This window comes from Aureococcus anophagefferens (genome assembly GCF_000186865.1).
Source record: "Aureococcus anophagefferens unplaced genomic scaffold AURANscaffold_6, whole genome shotgun sequence".
NCBI classification, from domain to species: domain Eukaryota; class Pelagophyceae; order Pelagomonadales; family Pelagomonadaceae; genus Aureococcus; species Aureococcus anophagefferens.
The window spans coordinates 699,474-721,847 of record NW_008705566.1 but is presented as its reverse complement, the minus strand read 5'-3'; the positions used below and the strand labels follow the sequence as shown (position 1 = coordinate 721,847).

Genomic DNA, 22,374 nt, shown 5'->3' with positions numbered 1-22,374 from the left:
CGCCGCGCCGCCGGTCGCGCCACCGCTCCGCGTCGCCGACGCCGCAGCGGCGGTCGCGCCACCGCTCCGCGTCGCCGACGCCGCGGCGCGACCGGTCGCCGTCGGCGGACGCGGACGCGGACGACCGCCGCGACGCCGCGGTCGCCGCGCGCGCCGCGCGGCGGCCGTCGCCGGGCCGGCGGCGGTCCGTGTCGCCGTCGGTGCTGCGGCGGCGGCCCGCGTCGCCGCCGCGCCTGTCGCCCCTGTCGCCGCCGACGCCCGCGGCCGACGACACGGAGGACATCGTCAAGGCCATCGAGGCCGAGCAGCGATTCCAGCAGCGGGGCCTCGTGGACCTCGCGTCCGAGCTCGCGCACCTCGCCCAGGCCGTCCAGGCGCCCGCGCCCGCGCCCGTCGCGCCGGCGCCCGAGCGGCGGCGGCGGCCCGCGCCGGCGCCCGCGCGGCCGCCGCCGGCCGCCGCGGCGCCCGGCGACGACGACGACGACGCGCGGTCCCTGTCGTCGGCGTCGTCCTTCGACCTCGGCTCCGTGTCGTCGTCGCGGGGGCCCATCGCCGACGCCGCGCGCGAGGCGCTCGTCGCCGCGCGCGCGTCCGCGGAGCTCGCGGGCCGCGCGCGGTCCGGCGCGACGCCGGCGCGGCGGCCGGCGCGCGGCGCCGCGACGCCCTTCTTCTCCGCGCGCGGCGCGTCGCCGCCGCCCGTCGACCCCCGCCGCACGGCCATCGCGAAGCGCGAGGCCGCCGTCGCCGCGCGCTACCGCGAGGCCGAGGACCCGGCGATCGCGCGGCACCCGAAGCACGAGCTCCTCGCCTGCCGCGCGGAGCTCCGCTCCATCGACTTCGAGTCGAGCTCGAGCGCCGCGGACCTGTTCCGGGCCTCCGCGCGCTTCGCCGCGTCGCCGCCCTTCCCGCGGCTCGAGTAATAGCTTGCCAAGTTGAAGAGCAGCATGTTTACAACGGGGCGGCTTCGGAGGGAGGACGCGAGCACCAGTCACCGCGACCTCCCTCTGGGCTGCTCGTACATGACGCCGCCCGAGTAACTTGAAGTGCATGGTGATCTTTTTTTTGAAAGGGCCCGGGGCTGCTGATCGAGGCATGCCGGCCCCTCGCATTCTCAAGCCGTCGTCCGGCACGAAGCGGTCGCCGACGCGGCGCCGGCGGCTCTCGTTCTCGCCGGACGTGCTCGTGACGAGCCTGGACCTGCGCAAGAGCAAGCTCGTGCCGCTCGAGGGCGAGCCGCCGCGGGAAGACCCCTTGGTGGCGCTGGACCTCAAGGGCAAGCTCGAGCGCGCCTCGAGCCCGCCGGCGACGAAGCACCAGGCAGCGCCGGCCGCCGCGTCGCCGGCCGCGGCGCCGGCGCCGGAGGAGGCGGCCGGCGACGACCCGGTGTCGCGGCACGCGGACGAGGACGGCACCGAGTTCTGGCACAACGCGCGCACGGGCACGACGCACTGGACCCTCGACGAGGCGCTCGGCGCGTCGGCGCCGGCGCCGGACGCCGACGGCGTCGTCGAGGCGGCCGACGCCGAGGGGCGCGCGTACTTCGTCAACGTCCGGACGAGCGCGACGGGCTGGACGCGCGCCGAGGTCGCCGCGGAAACGGCGGAGGCGCACGACCACGGGGCCGAGGAGGCGGCGCTCAACGCGGCGCGCTTCGGGAGCCACGACCTCTTCTCCGACGACGACGACGACGGCGACGCGGCCGAGGCGCCGTTCGAGGCCGCGGCGCGCGCGGCCGAGGCCGACGCCGCGGCGGCGCGCGCGGCGGCCGCGGGGCTGCGCGCCGAGCTCGCGGAGCGCGACGCGGCCGTCGAGGTGGTTGAGGCGTCGCTGGAAGCAACGCGGCGCGAACTCGAGTCGCGCGAGGAGGCCTGCGAGCTCTTCGAGCGGGCGCTGGGCGCTTTGCGGCGCGACCTGGCGGCGAGCGAGGCGGCGCGCGAGACGGCCGACGCGGCGCGCGCGGCGGTCGTCGAGGCCTGCGCCGACGCCGAGGAGGCGCGCGCGGACGCGGAGGCCGCGCGGCTGTCCGAGGAGGCCGCGCGGCTGTCCGAGGAGGCCGCGCGGGCGTCCGACGGCCGCGAGGCCGACGAGCGGCTCGAGGAGGCGCGGGCGCGGGAGCGCGCGGCCCTCGAGGCCGCGCGCCGCGCGGAGGCGGCGCTCCGCGACGAGCTCGCGGCCGCGACGGACGCGCGGCGAGCGTCCGAGGCCGCGCTCGAGGCGGAGCGGCGCGAGGCGGCGCGGTCCCGGGACGCGCTCCTCCGGCTCCAGGAGGCCCTCGAAGTCGAGAGACACAATCTCGAGCTGAAAGAGGGCGAGCTGGTGCGGCTCCGCGCGGATCGGCGCCGCAGCGACGACGTCGCCGCGCCGGCGCGGCCGCGGCCGACGACCTGCGCGAACGCGCTCATGGTCGTCGTCTTCTTCCTGTCTGGCGGGGTCCTCGGCGGCGGCGCGGGCGGCGCTCTGGAGTAGACTAGTGTGTTTTTTGTGGGCAGATTCCTCCTTGGACGCCTCCTTGGGCGGATTTTGAGGCTAAAATATTTTTGTGGTAGATTTGTGGCATTTTTGGGCGCAAGAGTCGCTAACCGCGCACATCCTCGCCGGCGAGTGATCCACTCGCAAGAACGGAGAGTCTCGACGCGCAAACGCATCAGAATCGCTCGAGATGGCGCTCGTCGGCCGGCTCTTAGCCGCCGAGTCGACGGTCGAGATCCAGCTCATCCTTGTGGTGATCTACGCGCTCTTCTGGTACGCCTTCGTCGAGAAGGCGTCGGCGCGGCTCGGCGCGTACCTTAAGCAGCAACCCTACGTGCACGACTTCACGTTCCTGTCGCAGCGGACGTTCCGAAGCGGCTACTACGTCGACCTCACGCGCGAGCAGGCCTTCGACCTCACGCTCTTCGTGGGCGCGGTGCTCTGCCAGCACCTCGTCGGCGGCGCGCTCTGCCTGCCGTCGGTGCTCGGCGGCGCCGGAGCTCTCGCTACTTCCCTCGCCATGCACGGCGGCTTGTGCGAGGCGGGCTGGGAGGTGTCGGACATCGTCTCGCGCGGCGGCCAGCTCCTCTTCGGCGGCGAACGGGGCCGGAAACGCAACCCGCGGAACCTCGTGCTCATCCTCGCGGGCCACCACCTCATGGGCCAGTTGATGGTCGTGCCGATGAACCTCCGCCACCGCGGGAGCCGCGACTACCACGAGATGATCATGCTCCTGCAGTTCGCGGCGTTCTGGGCGGGCTTCTTCCAGCTCTACGGGTACACGCTGGACCTCGACGTGCCGGCCCAGTTCCGGCGGATGCAAATGTCCGTGTCCGTGACGCTCGGAGCGGTGCTCTGGTCGCGGGGGTTCCGCTACGTCGTCGTCGGCCGGCGGCTCCTCGCGGCGCTCGACGGCGAGCCGCGCATGCGCGCCTGCGGCGCGCTCGTGCTGTCGATCATGGGCATCTTCAACGCCTTCGTCATCTTCGACTGTAGCAAGAAATTCATGAAATTCTGCGGGCCGCCGAAGCTCCGCCGGCGCTTCACGTCGTCCGCGGCCCTCGTCGACGCGCCGAGCGACGGGGCGCCGCCGCCGGCCTCGCCGCCGCGCCTGCGCCGACGGCCGCCGCGCCTGCGCCGACGGCCGGGGAGTTCGCGCGGCGCGTAAGCTTTCTCGCGGGTGTTGTCTGGAGGCTCGCTCGCAGCGCGCCCGCGTCGCCGTCGCGATCGTCGCCGGGGGTCGGCGCGCCATTTCCGACACTGGATCGGCGGCTGCTGGCACCACTCGAACCGGCGGAGCGCGCGCGCGGCCAGTGCCCGTTGCGCGTGCGGCGCCCGAGCGATCGGAGCGGCCTAGTTCGCTTGGAACCCGGGCCGTCGACCCAGCGAAGCGGCGCGGCGTCCGCGTTCTCGCAGCCGGACCGCTCGCGAGTTTGGTCCTTTGGAATATGGTCGCTCTATTCCTCTATGCGCTCGCGCTCGCGGCGGACCGCACCGCGCGCGCGCCGCTCGCAAAAACGAACCGTTGGATCGCCCCCGCGCGACGGCGGCTGCCGCGGTCCGGCGCGCTGCTGCCGCGCGCGAGCCGCGGCGACGACCTGTCGAGCTCCGTCGACGCCGCCGCCGCCGCCGCCGCGCCGGCGGAGCGACGACCCGCGGGCGCGGGCGACGCCGCCGCCGCACCGCCCGCCGAGGCGCTGGCGCGGGACCGGGAGCGGGCGCCGCTCGAGGGCGACTCGCGCGTGACGACGCTCGAGAAGTCGACGGACGTCGGCGCTCCGCAGATTAAAGTCGAGAAGCAGATCGGTATCGAGGACATGCTGTGCGGCGTACCGCGTCTCTTCGAGTAGTGACACCGGCGAAGACCCTCGTAACCACACACAGGCGCGAGCTCCGGGAGATCCAGGGCCAGGGCCCGCGCAAGGTGTGCATCCTCGGCACGAGGCACTGCTCCTACCTCCACCAGCAGATCATCGAGCTCCTCTCCTACGCGCTCGTCCTCTCCGGGAACCACGTCTACACGTCCGGCGCGTCGGGCACGAACGCGCGCCGCGGCGTCCGACGCGCGTCCGAAGCGTCCCGTCTCATCGCCCCCCGTCTCTTAGGCGGCGGCGATCCGCGGCGCGCTCCGCGCGAACTCGACGGACCTGCTGACGGTGATCCTGCCCCAGTCGCTCAAGCAGCAGCCCGAGGACAGCCAGGACCTCATCAAGGAAGTCGTGCAGGTCGTCGAGATGCCCGAGAACGACGCGCTCACGCTCGACGTCGCCTCGAAGCGCTGCAACCGCAAGCTCATCACGACGGTCGACCAGCTCGTCGCCTTCGCCTTCCACGACTCGAACAACGTCGTCCGCGCCGCCGACGAGGCCAAGGAGATGGACAAGATCGTCACGGTCATGTACCTCGACTGACCCATGCACATAGAAAAATCGACCCCGCGCCGCCGCTCGCGCGCGCATCGGGGACGCCGCCTTAACAGTTGTGGCGAGAGTGTCGGCTGGAGCGAAGCCCCCCGCGTTATGTCGCCATTCCGCGTCCGTATTCAACATGAGTTCTACACAAACCTTGACTCAAGTTGCAGCGGCCGATCCCGCCAGCAAAGGACTCAAGAGCGTGTCGACTCAGTCCGGCCTATTGGCAGATTGCGGGGAAGCGGCCTCGTCTCGTGGCCCTGTTTCGGGCGCTCATTCCCAGCGATGGCGCGCTGGCACATGCGCGCAGCGCTCGCGATCGTCTCATGCACGGTCACGCTGAACACGGGCACGCTGGGCTACTTGGCGCCAGGTCAGAGCTCGAGCATGTCCACTACGCCGCGCGCCCGGCGCGGCGTCCGCGCGCTGAAGGCCGCGACGCTGCCGAAGGTCGCCGAGGGCGACGCGAAGGCCGAGTCGTCCCCGCTGCGGAGCGTCGACGTGCGCTCCCGCGTCCGCCGACGCGCGCTCTCGCTCAGAGCGCGAGAGCGCCAGCACAGAACATCGAGCGCGCGCCAAAAACGCCCCCCATCCCTTCGAGAGCGAGAGCGCCAGCACAGAGCACCGAGCGCGCGTCAAAGACGCCCGAGAACACCGAGCGCGCGTCAAAAACACCCCCGCCCCATCGAACGCGAGAGCGCCGGCACGGGACGCCGAGCGCGCGTCGAAAGACACCCCCCCGCCCCTAGGTGTACGCCACGCTCCCGACCATGGACCTGCGCCTGAGCGACGTGACCGCCGGCCGCCCCGCGAACAGCGAGGCGCACACGATCGACCTCGCGCGCGGCCCGCCGATCGCGGACCCGTTCGCGCTCTGCCGCGACGAGCTGACGCCCTTTAGCGACAACGTCAAGGCGCTGGTGGAGACGGAGAACCCCGTGCTCTCCCAGGCGGCGACCATGTTCTTCGAGCAGCGCCACGGGAAGCGGTTCCGGCCGACGATCGTCGCGCTCATGGCGAAAGCGCTCCCCGTCGTCCACGCGCGCGACGACGCCGAGACGTGCAAGGCCAAGCAGGACCGCCTGGGCCAGATCACGGAGATGATCCACGTCGCGTCGCTCATCCACGACGACGTGCTCGACGACGCGGACACGCGGCGCGGCGGCGACGCGATCCACAAGATGTACTCGAACAAGGTCGCGGTGCTCTCCGGCGACTACCTGCTCGCGCGCGCGTCCGTGCTGCTCGCGCGGCTCCAGCACAAGCAGGTCGTCGAGGTCATGGCCAAGGCCCTCGACTCCCTCGTCTCGGGGGAGATCATGCAGATCAAGTCGAACGGCGCGGCGGACAAAAAGGCCGCGGCCGACGGCGACGAGTCGCGCGACGCGCCCGCGGCGGCCCCGGAGGCGAAGCCGTCCTTCTTCGAGCGCGCCCTCGCGGCCCTGAAGCTGGGCAAGGACGGCAAGCAGAAAAAATCGGAGATCGCCGCGCGCGACGCGAAGGAGATGGAACTGTACCTCCGGAAGTCGTACTACAAGACGGCGTCGCTCATCTGCGACGCGTCCAAGTCGTGCGCGCTCCTCGCGGGCCACGACTTCGACAGCGCCACGGCCCGCGCCGCCGAGGAGTACGGCTACCACCTCGGCCTCGCGTTCCAGATCGTCGACGACGTCCTCGACTTTGTCGTCGACAGCGACGACCTGGGCAAGCCCGCGGGCGCGGACCTGAGCCTCGGCCTGGCGACGGCGCCGATCCTCTACGCGGCCCAGGACCTGCCCGAGCTCCGACCGCTCATCGACCGCCGCTTCAAGGGCGACGGCGACGTCACGCGCGCGTACGAGACGGTGCGCGCGTCGCGGGGCCTCGAGCTCAGCCGCAAGCTCGCGCACTTCCACGCGCAGCGCGCCGTCGACGCCATCTGCCGCGTCGCCCCGGACTCGGAGGCCCGCGACGCCCTGATCTCCGTCTGCTACATCGTGCTCTCGCGAAACAAGTAGCGGCCCCGAACCGGAACCATCCCGCTTCTCGCTCGAACTCCCGCCCCCCTGTTTCCAATCCCCGTCGCCGCGCGCGGGCCTCCTCTTCGCAAGCCGGCCGAAGAGTCCTTCGAGGGCCCCCGCGGGTACACACCCATCTTCTTAGTACGTCACGCGCCAGTCGCCGTCGTCCTCGTCGGAGAACTTGAGGACGGACGCGTCGAGCGCGTGCGTGCCCGGCGCGATGGGCGGCGGCGGGGGCTCCGGGTAGCCCTTGAAGTCGAAGGGCTTGCGCGTGAGGGACCCGTCGTGGTCGCCCGGGCCCGGCACGCCCGGCTCGTTGTACTCGTGCGCGAGCGGGCCGTAGAGGCGGATGTCCTCGTCGCCCGTGTAGGCGTAGAGGTCGCGGTGCTGCGACGACCGGCACCAGAGCACGAGGTGGAGCTCCTCGGGCCCGCCGACGACGCGGCTGTGGCGCTCGTCGCCCCGGTAGAGGAGCGCCGCGCCGACGGCGTGGTGGCTGACCTCCGTCGGCGGCTCGACGGGCACCTGCGTGGCAATAAAACCGTGTACGAACGTGCTCTCCTTCGAGAGAGGAAGACTGGAGCCAGATCATGAGGGTCGCTCGTCCAAAAATCAGTCGAGACGAGAGTTTTCGACGACACCGACGGGCACCGCGTCGCTGCCGTGGAGGTAGCGGCTGCGGACCCGGTCCTCCGTCGCCCGGGACCGCAGGCAGATATCCAACGTCACCTCCGCCTCGTCCTCGAGGCGGTACGCGTAGGTGTCGAGGCCCGTCGGCTCGCGGCTCCCGGGGATGTCCATGGAGGTCTGCCGCTTGACGATGGCGCCGCGGCCGTCGAAGAAGGCGACGTGGTGGTCCAGGGACGCGCCGCCGAGGTCCGGGTAGAGCCGCGCCGCCAGGGGCCGCACGACGCGGGCCAAGAGTTCGGACGCGACGTCCTCCGTGAGCCCGAGCTTGTCGACGCAGACGCGCGCGGGCTTCGTCGCGCCGTCGCCGAGCGTCGCCGAGCTCAGGCTCTGCGCCGCGTCGCGGAACGCGAGGGCGACGTGGGCGAGGTGGGCGCAGTACTCCGGCGTCAGCAGCGGGAACTGGAAGACGTCCTCGCGGAGCTCCGCGACGTGCGGCGTGCTCGCGAGGAGCTCGTCGCGGTCGAAGCAGCCCGCGGCGTGGTACAGCAGGTTCATGCCCGGCCGCACGAGCGCCGACGGCGTCAGCAGCAGGGACACGGGCTCGCCGCCGTCGCCGCCGTCGTCGTCGTGCTTCGTCTCGCCGTGCGCGCCCGCGAGCCTGCGGAGCGGTCGCGTTCGAGGTTCCAAACGGCGAACGATAGGCGCCGCCCGCGCGCATGTCGAGGCTGCCCGCGAGCAGGGCGAGGTTCCCCTCCTCCGTCGGCGGGCCGCGGGGCGTGTTGCTCGCGGAGCCCCGCGGCGGCGCGGCGCGGCCGTGCTTCGCGTTGAGCGCGTGGCGGTAGCAGAGCCGCTTCTCGCCTACGTTCTCCCCGTGGGCCGAAAAGATCATGCCGGGACGCCGGCTCCGCGCGCTCGAAGAGGTCGTCGGCGCCCCGGCGCTTCGCCTGCTCGTCGCGGCACTGGCGCGCGATGTCCTGCTGGACGCTGTGGCGGAGCGTCTTCAGGTACGGGTGGTGCGTGAACTTGAAGCTCGCCTCGTCGATGTACTCGAAGTAGCGGTCGATGGGGAACCCGAGCGCGTTCGCCACGTAGATCTCGTACTCGTCGAACTTGCGGCTGTCGTTGTAGTGGGGGCCCGACGACCGCGGCGGCAGCTGCCCGAGGCACGCGGGCACGGCGCCGCCGTTCGCCTCGGTGACGAGCGTGTCGCGCTCGAGGACGGGCCAGTGGCCCAGGCAGCTCGCGACGCCGAAGTCGAAGCGGGGCAGGTAGGACTGGGCGTTGCAGTTCGCGAGCCACTCCTTGACCTCCGCAGCGCTCCGCAGGAGCCGCCGCTCCGTCGGGTCCTCGGACGCCGCGTCGAAGGGCGCCCAGTGCGTGACGCACGCGGCCGACGGGCCGAGCACCTCGCCGCTCAATATCACGTGGCGGTGCCAGCCGCGCAGCGGGATGTGGTTGAGGATCGACGGCGGCAGGTGCATGGCCACGGGCCGCTCGGCGAAGACGTCCTCCATGCACAGCGCCTTGGCCGGCGGCCGCTGGCGCCACGGCTTCTCGTCGTGCGCGTCGCCCATGGCAAACGCGGCGCGGTGGGTGCAGCGCCGCTTCCAACGCGGCGGGCAGCCCTCGTGCGGTGGGTGCAGCGCCGCTTCCCGGGCAGCCCTCGTGCGCAGCGCCGACGCGCTTCGAACCGGCGCAGCGGGCAGCTCCCACCCGGTCTGGGCTGCACACATCTTGCCGCCTCGCCGGCGCGCCGGACACGGTTTGGGCTGTGGCATTCGGGCGTCGCGCGCCGCAAAGCACACGGTTGGCTCTGCGGTTCGGGCGCCACCATGGGCATGGACGAAGTCCGAGAGTCTCGCCTCATCGAGCGCGTCAACGCAGCAGAAGAGCGCGCCGCCTTGGCGACGCACAAGGCCATGGGCGCGGAGCACGTCGCGCGCGCGATCGAGCTCGCGTCGCGGTCGCGGGAGTCGCGGGACGACGCGCTGCGCGAGGCGTCGAGCGCCCTCGCGGACGCGCAGCAGCGGCTCGCGCAGGCCGCCAAGGAGCGGTCGCGGCTCAAGGACCTGCTCGAGGACGCGCGCGACGCCGAGGCGAGGACGCGCGCCAAGTACGAGCGGCTCCGGCGGCGCCGCGGCGACCGCGGCGCGCCCGACGACGCCGCGCCGGACGAGGCGTCGCGCGCCACCCTCCAGGACAAGTGCGACGCCGCCGCGGCCGCGGCGAAGGAGGCCCTGGGCCGCGCGGCCGAGGAGCGCGCGGCCGCCGTCGCCGCGCAGCGCGAGGCCGACGACGCCAAGGCGGCGACGCGCCTCGCGCTCGAGGCCGCCGACGAGGCGCGCTGCGAGGCCGCCGCGGCGGAGCGCCGCGCGGCCCGCGCCGCGGAGGACTACGAGGACGAGCGGAAGCGCGCCGCGCGCGCGCGGAACGCGGGCGACGAGGCCGCCGCGGCGTTCGACGCGCGCGCCAAGGCCGCGCGCGACGCGGGCGACGCGGCCCTCGCCGAGGAGCGGCGCGCGCGGGCCGCCGCCGAGGCGCGGGCCCTCGCCGCCGAGGCGCGCCTCGCGGCGCGCGACGACGACAGCCGAGGCCGCGCGTCCGCGGACGCGCTGGACCACGCGGTGCTCCGCGGCGGCGGCGGCGGCGACGAGTCGGGCCTCTCCGCGGACGAGGGCACCCTGGCGGAGAGCGACGCGCTGGCCCGCGCGCGCGACGAGGTCGCCGCGCTCCGGGCGCGCCTCGAGGCCGAGGCGCGGGAGAGGCGGGACCTCGCGCGCGACCTCGACGCGGCGCGGCGCGACGCGCGGGGCCCGGCGGACCGGCGGCTCGCGGCGCGCGTGGCCGACCTCGAGGCCGCGCTCGACGCCGCGGGCCGCGACCGGGACCGCGCGCTCGCGGCCGGCGACGCGCTCCGGGCGGAGGTCGCGGGGCTCCGGCGCGCGCCGCCGTCGCCGCGCGCGGCCGTCGACCTCGCGGCGCCGTCGTCCGCGCCCCGCCGCGCCGGCGACGACGCCGGCGAGGAGCTCGCGCGGCTCCGCGCGGAGGCGCGGGCGAAGGACGGCGTCATCGCCGGGCTCCGCGCCGACGCGGAGGACGCGCGGGCGAAGTACGAAGGGATGGAGCGGCTCCGCGGCGAGGCCGGCGCGCCCCCCCGGCGCGCCGCGGACCGCGACGACGTCCCGGACCGCGACGACGACGCCCGGGACGCGGACGTCGCCGACCTCCGAGACGACGCCCGCGCGCTCCGGGCCGAGCTCGAGGCCGCCGCGTCGGACCGCGAGGCGCTCCGGCGCGCCGTGGCCGCGCGCGACGCGGAGCTCGAGGCGCTGCGCGACCGGCCGCGCGTCGTCGAGGCGCAGGCGCCCGCGTCGCCGAGCGAGGCCATGCGGAGCGAGCTCGGCGAGCTGCGCGAGCGGCTCCGCGCGGCGCGGGAGCGGAGCCCCGTGCGCATGGAGCTCGCGCGGAGCCTGCGCGCGGACCTCGACGCGGCGCGCGCCGAGGCCGCGGCGCTGCGCGAGGACCTCGACGGCCGGCCGGACGCCGGCGAGGCCGCGGCGCTCCGCGAGGCGTTGGCGGCGGCGGAGCGGCGCGTGCCCGCGGCGGACGCGCTCCGGGCCGCCGCCGACGAGGCGAAGCGCAAGGCCGAGGCGTCGCGGCGCAAGGCCGAGGCGCTGCGCCGGGACCTCGACGCCGCGGAGGCGGACGTCGCCGCGGCCGCGACCGCGCGCGACGCCGCGGCCGCGGCGACCGCGGCCGCCCGGGAGGCCGACGCGCGGCGCGACGACGCCGAGGGCGCGGCGCGGGAGGCGCGGGCCGACGCCGAGGCCGCGCGCGCGGACGCGCGCGCCGCGCGCGCGGAGCGGGCCGCGGCCGACGGCCGCGCCGCGGCCGCGCGCGAGGCCGTCGGCGACGTCGAGGAGCGCCTCGAGGAGGCCGAGGCGGCCCTGCGGCGCGCGGACGCGGTGAGCGAGGAGCTGCGCCGCCACCTCGAGGCCGCGCGCGCGGAAAAGTCCGACGCGGAGCGGCGCGCCAAGGCCGCGGCCGGCGACGCGCGCGCCGCGACGGAGGACGCCGTCGAGGAGCTGCGCGCCGAGGGCGCGAAACTCGCGCGCGAGGCCGCGGCGGCCGCGGCGGCGCGGGACGAGGCGCGGGAGACGGTGGCGGCGACGGCCGCGGCGGCGCGCGACGCCGAGGCCGAGGCGGCGCGCGCCGCGGGCGACGCCGCGGGCCTCCGGGCGAAGCTCGCCGAGGCCGCGGCGGCCCTCGCGTCGAGCCGGGCCGCGGCGGAGAGCGCGGCCGAGGAGAGCGCCGAGCTCCGCGCGGAGCTCGCCGCGGCCGCGGACGCCGCCGAGGCCGCGAAAAAACGCAGCGCCGAAGAGACGGCCAAGGCGCTCGAGGCCGCGGAGCAGCTGTTGAAGGACCGCGCCGCCGCCGACGCCGTCAAGGCCCGGGAGCTCGAGGCGCTCAGCAAGTCCTGGGCCGAGGAGCGCGACCGCCTGAGGGACGCGCGCGACTCGCAGCGGGCCAAGTGCGACGACCTCAAGCAGGACCTCCTCGAGGCGCGCGAGGTCAAGGGCGACGTCGTCGCGCTCCGGGCGACGCTCGCGGGCGCCGAGGACGCGCGCGACGCCGCGCGCCGGGGCCTCGCGCTCCACTCGCGGTCGCGGAAGGCGCTCTTCGCGAAGGCGCGCGCGGTCGCGGCGACCGCGCAGGAGCTGCGGACGGTCTTCGCCGTCGGCGACAAGCCCGCGGTGCTCGCGGCCCTCGAGGACGGGCGCAAGTGCCTCGCGGAGACGTCCGCGGGCCTGCTGGAGGCGGCCGCGGCCGCGGACGCGGCGCGCGCGGCGGACGGCGAGAAGCACGCGGCCGCGCTCCGCGCGCTCGACGCCGTCCAGCGCGACGAGGTCGCGCGCACGGTCCAGCTCGAGGGCGCCAAGCACGCCCTCGACCACGGCGACTGGCTCGCGAAATTGGACGGGGTCAAGGCGGACCACGCGGCCGCGCTCCGCAAGTGGGAGAAGCGCGCGGAGCGCGAGCGCGCGCGCGCGGACGCGGCCGCGGGCGAGCTCGCCAAGCTCCGGAAGACGCACGGCGCGACGGCCGTGGCGCTCGACAAGGCCAAGTACGGCAGCCGGTCGTTGTCGCCGCCGCCGCTGCTGCTGGAGAACGCGCCGCCGCCGGGGGGCGACCGCGCGCCGCTCGCGCTCGCGCCCGCGCCGCCGCGGTCGCCGCTGGGCGAGGAGAACCTCGCGCACGCGCCCGCGACGTCGCGGTACGTGCCCTAATGTGGGTTCCTCGCAGAGGTGGTCATCGCGTTGACTTCAATATGGATCCGGGGCCCCTGTGCCGCGGCTAACTAGCGTGATAAGAAGAAGACGGACGCTCAGGGGACGACGATGCAGGCCTCGATGCCGCGCGCGCGCGCCCACGTCGCCGCGACGACGGGGCCGACGCGGGCCTTGGCGATTCCGAGGAGCGGCCCGAGCTTCGCGAGCCGCGGCGCGAGCATCGATACGACCCTGGCCGCGATCGCGGATCCGCGCACGTGCGGGCCGAGGACCGCGCCGCAGACCATCATGAGGCCGTGCGAGGCGATCTTCCGCACGACGCCCCGCGCCTGGGGCGTCGCCACTGAGGCCGGCGGCGGCGCGGGCGCGAATTCCTTCGCGACGGTGATCTCCTCGGCGACGGCCTCGGGTTCCGCGGCCTCGACGTCCGCGACGGCGGCTTCGCCGACGTCCGCCACCTCGACGGCGACGACGGCGTGCCGTTGGACTCCACCGGCCCGCGGCCGCTCGAGTCCGCGGGCGTCGAGTCGGACCAACGCTCCGTCGTCGACGGGCGCGTCGAGGAGCAAGAACGGGTCCGAGGCCTCGTCAGCGGCGCGCGGCGCGGCCGCCGGCGCGGGCGGGCACTCGCAGCGCCGCCAGCGCGGCGCCGCGAGCGCCGCGGCGACGAGGGCGCCGACGAGCAGGCCCCGGGGCCAGGCCCGCCGCGGTCCGCCGCGGCGCTCCGCGTCGAGGGACCGGATCGCGGCCGCGAGCGACGCGGCCTCGTCGACGGGCTTCTCCGGCGCGCGCCTCGGCGGCGTCACGGTCGCCGGCGCGGCGTCGACGAAGGGGTTCGGCGACGGCGACCGCGGCTTCCGGGGCACGGCGTGCTTCGCGAGCCACTCCGTCACGGGGTTCGTCGGCGACGGCCGCGGCGAGACCGCCGGCGCGTTCTCCTTCGCGGGCGGCGACGCCGCGCGCGCCGGCGCCGCCGCCGCCGGCGCGTTCGCGGGCTTGAGCGCGGGCCGCGACGCGACCGAAGGCTTGGGCGCCGCGTGGCGCGCGACCTCGAGGCGCACGGCGTGCTGCTCCGCGGCGACCAAGGCGGGGCCGTACTTGCGGGCGAGCATCGTCGCCAGGGTGCGCTCGCGGCCCTTGTACTTGGCGAGGATCGTCGACACCTGGCTCGCCGTCGCGTACTCGGGCTTGTAGGTGCGGTAGAAGGCCATGAGGCCGTCCTTGTTGAGCCAGGCCGGCGCCGCCGGCGCCGCCGCCGGGGGGCTGCCCGGCGCCGCCGGGCTGCCCGGCGCCGCCGGGCTGCCCGCCGCCGCCGGCGCCTCGTCGACGCCAAAGGCCTCCTCGTCGGCGACGCGCGACGGCGCCTTCGGCTGCCGCCGCTTGTCCGGGGTGGGGGCGCCGATGGGCATAGTTTGAACGCTGCGAGAGGCACGAGCACGAGGCCCTCGCGGCCCGTGAGCGCGAGTTGATGAGGCGCGGCGCGTCGACGAAGGATTCAAACGAGTTCGAGGCAGCCCGGAGAGCAAGTGCTCCTTGAGGATGTTGAGGCTAAAGATGACACAAAACCAATAGCGCGCGCGAGATGTTGCCGCCGAAGACGGCCATCGCGCCGTGAATACCGCCGGCGCGTAGCCCGGGAGCACGAGGAGCGCGACCATGTCCCGCCAGTCCATCCGCCAAAAGGAGCTCGTCTTCGACGACGCCGATGGCGGGTCCCAGGTCTCGGGCGGGAGCAAGAACGCGGCGGCCGCGGGCGCCCTCGAGCCGGACAACGCGAGCCTCGGGTCCTACGAGAGCGGCGGCTCGAACACGTCGCACCACCACCGGGAGATCCAGCCCGGGCAGCACCCCGGCCAGGAGATGCTGACGCCGCGCCTCCGGTCCAACAAGTACACGACGGCCGACGACATCATGGAGACGGACGCGGACCGGCGCCGCGCGTCGCTCGAGCGCCGCGCGGCGGAGCAGGGCGGCGGCGACGACGACGGCGGCGGCGACGAGGTCGCGCCCCTCGACGACCTCGCGGACGCGCGGGCGATGCGCCGCGAGCAGCTCGAGGCGTTCAAGGAGCAGAACGCGGAGGAGCACCTGCTGCGGGGCGGGGACCATGCCCGCGCGCGCGCGGCGCACGGCCGCGTCGTCGACCAGCACGCGCGCGACTCCGGCAAGGCCCTCAAGGAGAAGAAGATGACCAAGTTCCAGCCCGCGCGCGCGCCCGTCCAGGTCGAGCGGAGCTCCATGGACCAGATCTCCGAGTCCTACGTGTCGAGCAAGATGCTCGCGGACGCGACGGCGGGCAACCCGAACAGCCCCTTCACGGCGCTCCGGCGGCTCCAGAACCGCCAGGCCGCGCAGGCCACCGAGGGCTACAACCGCCACGGCCAGTACATCGGCGCGGGCTCGTCGGCGAATCTGGACGAGTACCTGTCGCCGACGTCGCAGCGCAAGGGCAAGCCCGCGGGCGTCGAGAAGTTCTCGCCCAAGGCGCGGGGCCGCGTCGGCGCCGCGAGCACCCGGGGCATGGGCGTGCGGCCGGACCCGAAGATGGGTTTAGGCCAGGCGCACCTGAACATCCACACGATGGAGCGGCCCATGACGCCGGAGCAGCTCGCGGAGCTCGCGGAGCGGGGGCCCGGCGCGCTCAACGTCATCGCCGAGGCCGACGCCGAGGAGCAGCTCGCGCTGCGGGACGCGGGCGCGCCGCCGGACCGGCCGTCGGTGCTGGCCCACGCGATCGCGACGCCGTCGGAGCCGCCGACGGAGGACGCGCCGGACTTTCTGAGCCACCGGCGGACGGCGCTGGGCTGCCCGGGCCTCGTCAACGCCTGCGGCGGCCACCGGCTCCCGGCGCCGAAATTATTGCCCGACGGCAGCGGCTGGTCCACGGAGGTCCAGTGGGAGTACCTGCCCATCGAGGCGCCGCGCTTCGGCGGCTGGCCGCGATCCAAGGCGACGCCGTCGTGGATGCGCTACTTCTTCGCGCTGACGTACCTGCACCGCTACGGCTGGAACGGCCTCAGCGGCGCGCTCGACTCCACGGGCGCGCTCGGCAGCGACCGCGACGACAAGGTCCGCGTGCGGCCGACGTCGCCGTCCGTGCTCGGCGCGCGCGCGGCCCCGGGCGAGAGCGAGCTCGTCGAGCTCGGCTCCCAGCGCGTCGCGCCCGAGAGCTTCGAGCCCATCGTCCAGGCCCTGCGGCGCCTCCAGCGCGACGGCCACCTGCCGACGGACCCGACGTGCCGCCTCCACTTCTCGGCCGCCGACGCCGCGGACTACTTGCGGGGGCCCGGCCTGGCGCGCTTCGTGGGCACGCGCAAGTCGTGGTGGTCCCTGCTCACGAAGGCGGACCGGCGCACGCTCATCGTCGTCGCGCTGAGGCGGGGCACGCGGACGACGGCGATCGGGCCCCGGTCGCCGGACTGGCTCAGCGAGGAGACAACCTACGCGACGACGCTGCCCCTGCGGCGGCGGCGGCTCCTGGAGCACGACGCGAAGCTGCGGGCGGACGAGGCGCGGCTCCGCGTCGACGACCCGGAGATGAGCGGCCTGCTGCGGACGCAGCGCCACCTCTCGAACAAGGGCCTGTACGGGACGACGATGCGCCTCGTGGACGCGCGGGAGATGGACCGCCGGACCCACGCGACGAACGCGCGCGCCAAGACCGCGCGCCTCGCCGCGACGCGCGCGACCGCGGCGCTGGCGGAGAAGCTCGACCGCGAGGCGCGCGCCGAGGCGGAGCTCGAGCGGCGCCGGAGCAAGAAGCTCAGCGACGCCGTGCTCGACGACCACCACCTCGAGCAGGCCGACGACGACGCGGTCCGCGCGCGGCTGCCCCGGCCGCTCGTCGAGGTCGTCCAGCCCCAGCCCAAGCTCCCCTGGAGCCCCTGGGAGCTCGACCCCGTCGACGCTTTGACGGCCGCGGCCATGAAGAACGCGGCCTACAAGACGCCCTTCAAGTGGCGCCTCGACGACGACGCCTGCCGCACGCTCGACAAGCGCACCGTGGGCCTCGTCCGCACGACCGGGTCCTCGAGCCGGCCCTCGACGGCGCCGGGCGCCTGCGCGGGCTTCGAGGAGGCCGAGAACGTCGCCATCCTCGGCTACGAGCGGCCCGTGTCCCCGACGACCCACGAGGCCCGCGCCTACCTCGTCGAGGGGTACCTCGGGTAAAGCGGGACTTCGAGCCTGATTGCTCCTGGCCAGCCTGAACCGTCGAGATTGGCGATTTCTTAGTGGTAATTCTCACCAAAAACGAGATCTTGAGACGCGATGAGGAGATTTTGGACGGTCATCGCCCTCGGTGCGAGCGCGTTCGTGCACCAGACGACGCCACGGCCCGCGCTCACGCACAGGAGTGCTGCGCCGCTGGTGGACCGCGTCCTCGACACGCTCGAAGACGCGGCGATGCATTTGAGTCGCCTCGGCGAGGAGCCCGTCGACGCCGCCGCCGCGCCCGACGACGGCCGGCCGACGCTGCTCATCCTCGGCAGCGGATGGGCGAGCCACGCGCTCATCAAAGTCGTCGACGCGAGCCTCTATCGCGTCGTCGTCGTGTCGCCTCGAAATCATTTCGTGTTCACGCCCATGCTCGCGTCCGCGGCCGTGGGCTCCGTGGAGTACCGCTCCATGACCGAGTCCGTGCGAAGTGCGAACCCGTTGGTGGAGTTCTTCGAGGGCAGCGCGACGCGCGTCGACGTCGAGGCGAAGACCGTCGACGCGGCGCTCGCGGCGCTCGGCGAACCCGGCGACCGAAGCCTGCGCCTCCAGTTCGACGCGCTCGTCGTCGCCGTCGGCTCGCGCGTCGCCGACGCCGTTGTCCCCGGCGCCGCGGCGCATTGCTACAAGCTCAAGGACTGCGAGGACGCGCGGCGGCTGCGCGAGGCCATCGGCGAGCGCTTCGAGCGGGCCGCGCGCGCGAGAGAGGGCGCGGAGAAGCGCGACCTCACGTTCGTCGTCGTCGGCGGCGGTGCGACGGGCGTCGAGCTTGCCGGCGAGCTCAGCGACTTCGTCGGCGACGTGTCGCGCCTCTACCCGCGGCTGCCCGCTGACGCCCCCGCCGTCGTCCTCGTCCACTCGGGCGACGAGCTCCTCCCGCAGTTCGACGAGGAGCTCCGGGGCGAGGCCGCCCGCGCCTTGCGGAGCCGCGGCGTCGACGTCGTGCTCGGCGGCCGCGTCGACGAGGTCCGCGAGCGGGAGTTGGTGCTCGCGGGCGGCGAGGAGATCCCGTGCGCGCTCGCGGTCTGGTGCGCCGGCACGGCGCCGCAGCCCCTCATCGACGACCTCCGCGACACGCTCCCCGCGTCGGCCTTCGCGCGCGACGGGCGGCTCCGCGTCGACGCCTGGCTGCGCGTCCCGGGCGCGCGCGACGTCTTCGCGGTCGGCGACGCGGCTTTTTGCAGGCCGCCGGGCGACGCCGAGCCCGTGCCGCAGACGGCGCAAGTCGCGGGGCAGCAGGGCGCCTTCGTCGCGCGGCTCCTCAACCGGCGCTACGACCTGCGGGCCGACGTGCCGACGCTCCGGGCCGACGACGCGTCCGCCGCGGCCGCGTGGCTGCGGCTCCGCGGCTGCGGCGACGCGCCGACGTTCGCGTTCCTCAACCTCGGGCTCCTCGCCTACGTCGGCGGCGGCGAGGCGTTAAGCCAGCTCCAGGTCGGCGACTTCCGCGTCGGCGCCTACGCGGGGAGCGCCGCCTACCTCCTCTGGCGCTCCGTCTACATCGTCAAGCAGGTCGCGACGCGGAACCGCGTCCTCGTCACCTTCGACTGGATCAAGACGGCCATCTTCGGGCGGGACATCACGCGGCTCTAAGTTGCGAACCTCCTTACCGCCACCGTCGCAGCGGCGTGCCCGCGGGCGTGAAGCCTCGCCGCGGGGGCGGCGCGCGCGCGAACCGCGTCCCTCGCGAGCTCTCGTCGTCGTCGGAGTCGTCGTCCTCGACCTCGCCGTCTTTCCAGCGGTACTCCGACGGCCGCGACGAGGCGACGGACGACAGGCAGGAGCCGCCGTCGCTCGCGCGGTCCTCCGGCGGCGGCGCCGGCGGCGCGAGGGGCCGCCGCCGCCAGCCCGGCGGCGGCGGCGCGCCGCGCGGCGTGAAGACGCGGATCGCCGCGGCGCCGTTGAGCCGGTCCGGCCGGTTCTCGCGGTCCAGGCACGCGAGCCAGGCGTCGTCGCCCGCCGCGAGCGCCACGGCCTTCTCCGCGGGCCGCTCCGCGGGCCGCGCGCGCGTCCGCGCGGACCCGCGCGACGCGTAGGTCTCGTCCCGGTCGCGCCGGTCGCCGCGCCGCCGCCGCCCCCGCGCGGCGTTGCGGACGTGGCGCGCGGCGTCGCGCGCCTCGTCGTCCGCCTCCGCGTCGACGTGGGGGAACTCCGGCGGCAGCACGAGCCGCGGCAGGTCCCGGGCCTCGTAGAGCTTCGCGGGCGGCTTCCGGCCCGGCGGCGGCCCCTTGGGCGCGTGGCGGGCCTTGTAGGCCGCGACGACGCGCTTCGCGAAGCGCGCGGCCGTGACGAGGTCGTCGCGCTCGCGCGCGAGCGCGTTGAAGAGGCGGCCGAGGCGGTTCCGCTGGAGCGCGCCGCACGCGCACGCGCCGCAGTCGTGCACCGCACCGACGAAGCGCTCGAAGTCGAGGAAGAGCGCGTCCTCGCGGTCCGACGCCTCCGCGGCGGCGAGGGACCAGTCCGGGAGCGTCCTCGCGCCCGACTTCCTTTTCTTCCTCTTCGGCTTCCTCGGCCGGAACGCGCGGCCCTCGGCGACGCGGAAGGCCGCGCGCTCGACGTCCGCGTCGTCCTTGATCGCCGCGCCGGTGGCGTCGCGGCCCAGCGCGTCGCCAACGTCCGCGAGGAGCGCCTCGTGCACGGCCTCGCGGCTCGCGGCGACGCGGTCGTCTTGGACGACCGCGAGGCACCGCGGCGCGCACGTCCGCGGCGGCGGCGGCTCGAAGTACTCGATGAGGCTCAGGCTCTTGCGCGCCGTCGCCGCGCGGTCCCGGTCGAGGCACGTGCAGAGGAGGCGGCTCAGGTCGTAGGCCGCGGCCACGTTCCGCGCGAGCCGCGGCTTCTTCCGGCTCTTCTTCCGCCGGAGCTCGCGCTGCCGCGCGGCCTCCTGCTCCTTCGTGCGGTCCAGGAGCTTGGCGATGCGCGTGCTGTGGGGCAGGCCGAACTTGGGCAGGTGGTCGAAGGGCACGGACTTGACGTTCGCGCACTCGCACAAAACGAAGCCGTCCGCGTGGACGACGGGCACGTAGCACTGGAGCGACGCGTCGCGCGCCTCCGTGAAGGGGATGTCCTGGGCGCGGCCCCGGTCCTCGGGCTTCGTGTCGCCCCGGAGGAGGGCGACGTGCTGCTTGTAGAGCAGGTAGACGCCGCGGAGCACGAGCGGCAGGAACGACGCGACGATGGCCCAGCGGTAGAGCCGCACGGCGATGACCTGGTCCTTGGGCATCCAGTTGCGCGGCCGCAGGCGCGCGCTGTTCGCCGCGAGCTTGAGCACGTCGACCAAATCGTGGATCTCCCCGAAGGGCAGGCCCTTGTCGACGACGCGGAAGCCGCCGCCCTTCATCGCGACGGCCTCGTCGAAGGGCCAGCAGACCGCCAGCGCCAACGACACGCCGAACTTCATCAAAGGCACGAGGCACAGCAGGTCCTGCGCCGCCGCGGAGACGATGTGGGGGTCCCGCGCGCGCGGCGGCCGGAGCCGCCGGAGCAGGAGGTACTTGTCGACGACGTAGTTGAGCGCGAGCGCGCCGAGCCCCAAAAACCAGCCGCCGGGGAAGAGGAGCGAGTACATGGTCGCGTTGATGACGACCTTGACGGCGTCCGCGAGCCGCTCCGCGAGGTCGCCGTCGAGCAGCTTCCGCGACGCGTCGAGCGTGGAGAACGACCGCGGCAGGACGTCGTACGCCGCGCCGTCGTCGATCACGGTCCTGGGTACCCAGTCGCCCAACGGCCCGTCCTTCCAGGTCCGCAGCCGCGTCGCGACGGCGAGGCCCCAGCGGCTCTGGGCCTGGCTCAGGTCCCAGCGGAAGAAGACCTCCGCGACGAGCACGCGCGCGAGCGGCGACGTCACGACGTCGGCGAGCAGGATGTCCCGCAGGCGGTTCAGCGTGTCGCGCCGGAGCATGTGGGTCCAGCGCGGCGTCACGAGGACGGCGACGATGCCGTTGAGCAGGCGCGCGGCGTAGAGCTGGCGGAGCAGCGACCGCTGCCGGCTCGACTCCGTCCGGTGGACCTCGAAGGTCTTCGACCAGACCTTGAAGAACTGGGGCAGGATGGCGTTGACGACGGCGACGATGACGCCGTCGCCCCAGGACGGGAGCATGAGGAAGCGGCGCACCGTGGCGACGAGGATGATCGTCGACGACACGGCGACGAGCGCCGCGGCGACCGTCGCGACCGTCGCGAACTTTTGGAGCGTCGACCGCGCCCCGCCGACGCTCCCGAGCTCGCGCCAGCCGACGTCCGGCGGCTCCGGCGCCTCCTTGACGCGCAGCACGTTGTGGCCCCGGAACTTGCGCACGCGGGGGTCGCCCGTCGTGTCCGTCCGCGCGGAGTACGAGCCGACGGTGAGCGCGTTGAGGCACGCGACCTGGTCGCGCTCCCGCTCGAAGGTGACGAAGACGCAGGACACGTCGTAGCGCAGCCCGCAGAGCGCGCGCACGCGCCGCCGCGCGAGCGCGACGTGGCGCTCGAGCGCGGCCGCCCTCGCGCGGCGCCGCGCGAGCGCCTGGCTCGCGAGGAGCCGCCAGAGCCCCGCGAGCTCGCCGACGAGCCTCGCGTTGTTGCGCGTGATGGTCACGGCGCGCACGGCGCCGAACCGCGCGAAGAACTGGCGCCACTCGTCCGCGTCGTCCGCGTCCGCGTCCGGGTCCGTGACCATGACGCTGTAGTCCTGCGGCGTCTGCACGGCCTCGTCGATCTTCCGCGCCTTGCCCGCGACCGTCGCGACGAAGATGGCCAGCAGCACGACGGCGACGCCCGTCGCCGCGGCGTCGACGGCCGCGATGCGCCGCGTGAGCGCGCACCGCGGCGCGTAGCGCGCGTCGCACGCCGCGCGGCCGTGCGCGCAGCCCGCCGTCGCCGTCACCGTCTCGTAGTCCATGCAGAAGGGCGACATGGAGGGGAAGGTGAATCTTTGGCGGTCGCGCCGCGTCCGCGTCGAGTAGCGGCCGCGGCGGTAGCCGCGGATCGACGGCACCGACGCGCAGCCCGCGACGAAGCAGACGACCATGAGCGCCTTGAGGAAATCCATGTAGAAGTAGGTCGTCGCGCCGAGCGTCTTGCCCATGTCGAAGTCGTCCGTCTCGATGGTCTCGCGCACGCCCTGCTGCAGGTCCTCGAGCTCCTCGACGATCTCATCCTCCGTGAGCTTGGCGGCGCCGGCGGCCTTGGCCAGGCCCTCCTTCGTCTTGGCCTCGACCGCGGCGAGGTCCTTCTCGATGGCCTGCTCCAGCGCCGCGGCGCGCTGCTCCATCGTTGCTGCGATGCTAGCTCGGGCAGCCCATGCTCTCCATCATCGTTTGCCGCAAACTGTTTCAAAACGTTGACTTTATTGTTGACTTGAAGAGGTCTTACGCCGTA

The 22,374-nt window shown here is 74.5% G+C and overlaps 4 protein-coding genes across 4 annotated transcripts; 3 read left to right on the top strand and 1 right to left on the bottom strand.

Annotated features, from left to right (window-relative positions):
• Positions 1-4,354: 4,354 nt before the first annotated feature.
• AURANDRAFT_24094 (hypothetical protein) lies at positions 4,355-4,880 on the top strand (the record flags this gene model as incomplete). Its single annotated transcript, XM_009037651.1, has 2 exons — positions 4,355-4,525; positions 4,575-4,880. Coding segments are annotated over 2 exons (477 nt in total), but the record flags the coding sequence as incomplete, so codon positions are not given.
• A 238-nt stretch (positions 4,881-5,118) lies between these two features.
• AURANDRAFT_36976 (hypothetical protein) lies at positions 5,119-7,035 on the top strand (the record flags this gene model as incomplete). The annotated part of the gene is made up of 3 exons (XM_009037652.1): positions 5,119-5,381; positions 5,630-6,184; positions 6,329-7,035. The coding sequence occupies 3 exons, from the start codon at positions 5,166-5,168 to the stop codon at positions 6,875-6,877; spliced, it is 1,320 nt and encodes a 439-aa protein (XP_009035900.1).
• Positions 7,036-9,297: 2,262 nt separating this feature from the next.
• AURANDRAFT_71291 (hypothetical protein) lies at positions 9,298-13,995 on the top strand (the record flags this gene model as incomplete). The annotated part of the gene is made up of 2 exons (XM_009037653.1): positions 9,298-12,785; positions 13,488-13,995. Coding segments are annotated over 2 exons (3,995 nt in total), but the record flags the coding sequence as incomplete, so codon positions are not given.
• Positions 13,996-16,073: 2,078 nt separating this feature from the next.
• AURANDRAFT_63003 (hypothetical protein) lies at positions 16,074-22,267 on the bottom strand (the record flags this gene model as incomplete). The annotated part of the gene is made up of 2 exons (XM_009037241.1): positions 16,074-16,241; positions 18,740-22,267. 2 exons carry the CDS (start codon positions 22,265-22,267, stop codon positions 16,074-16,076), a joined length of 3,696 nt encoding a protein of 1,231 aa, XP_009035489.1.
• Positions 22,268-22,374: the final 107 nt, after the last annotated feature.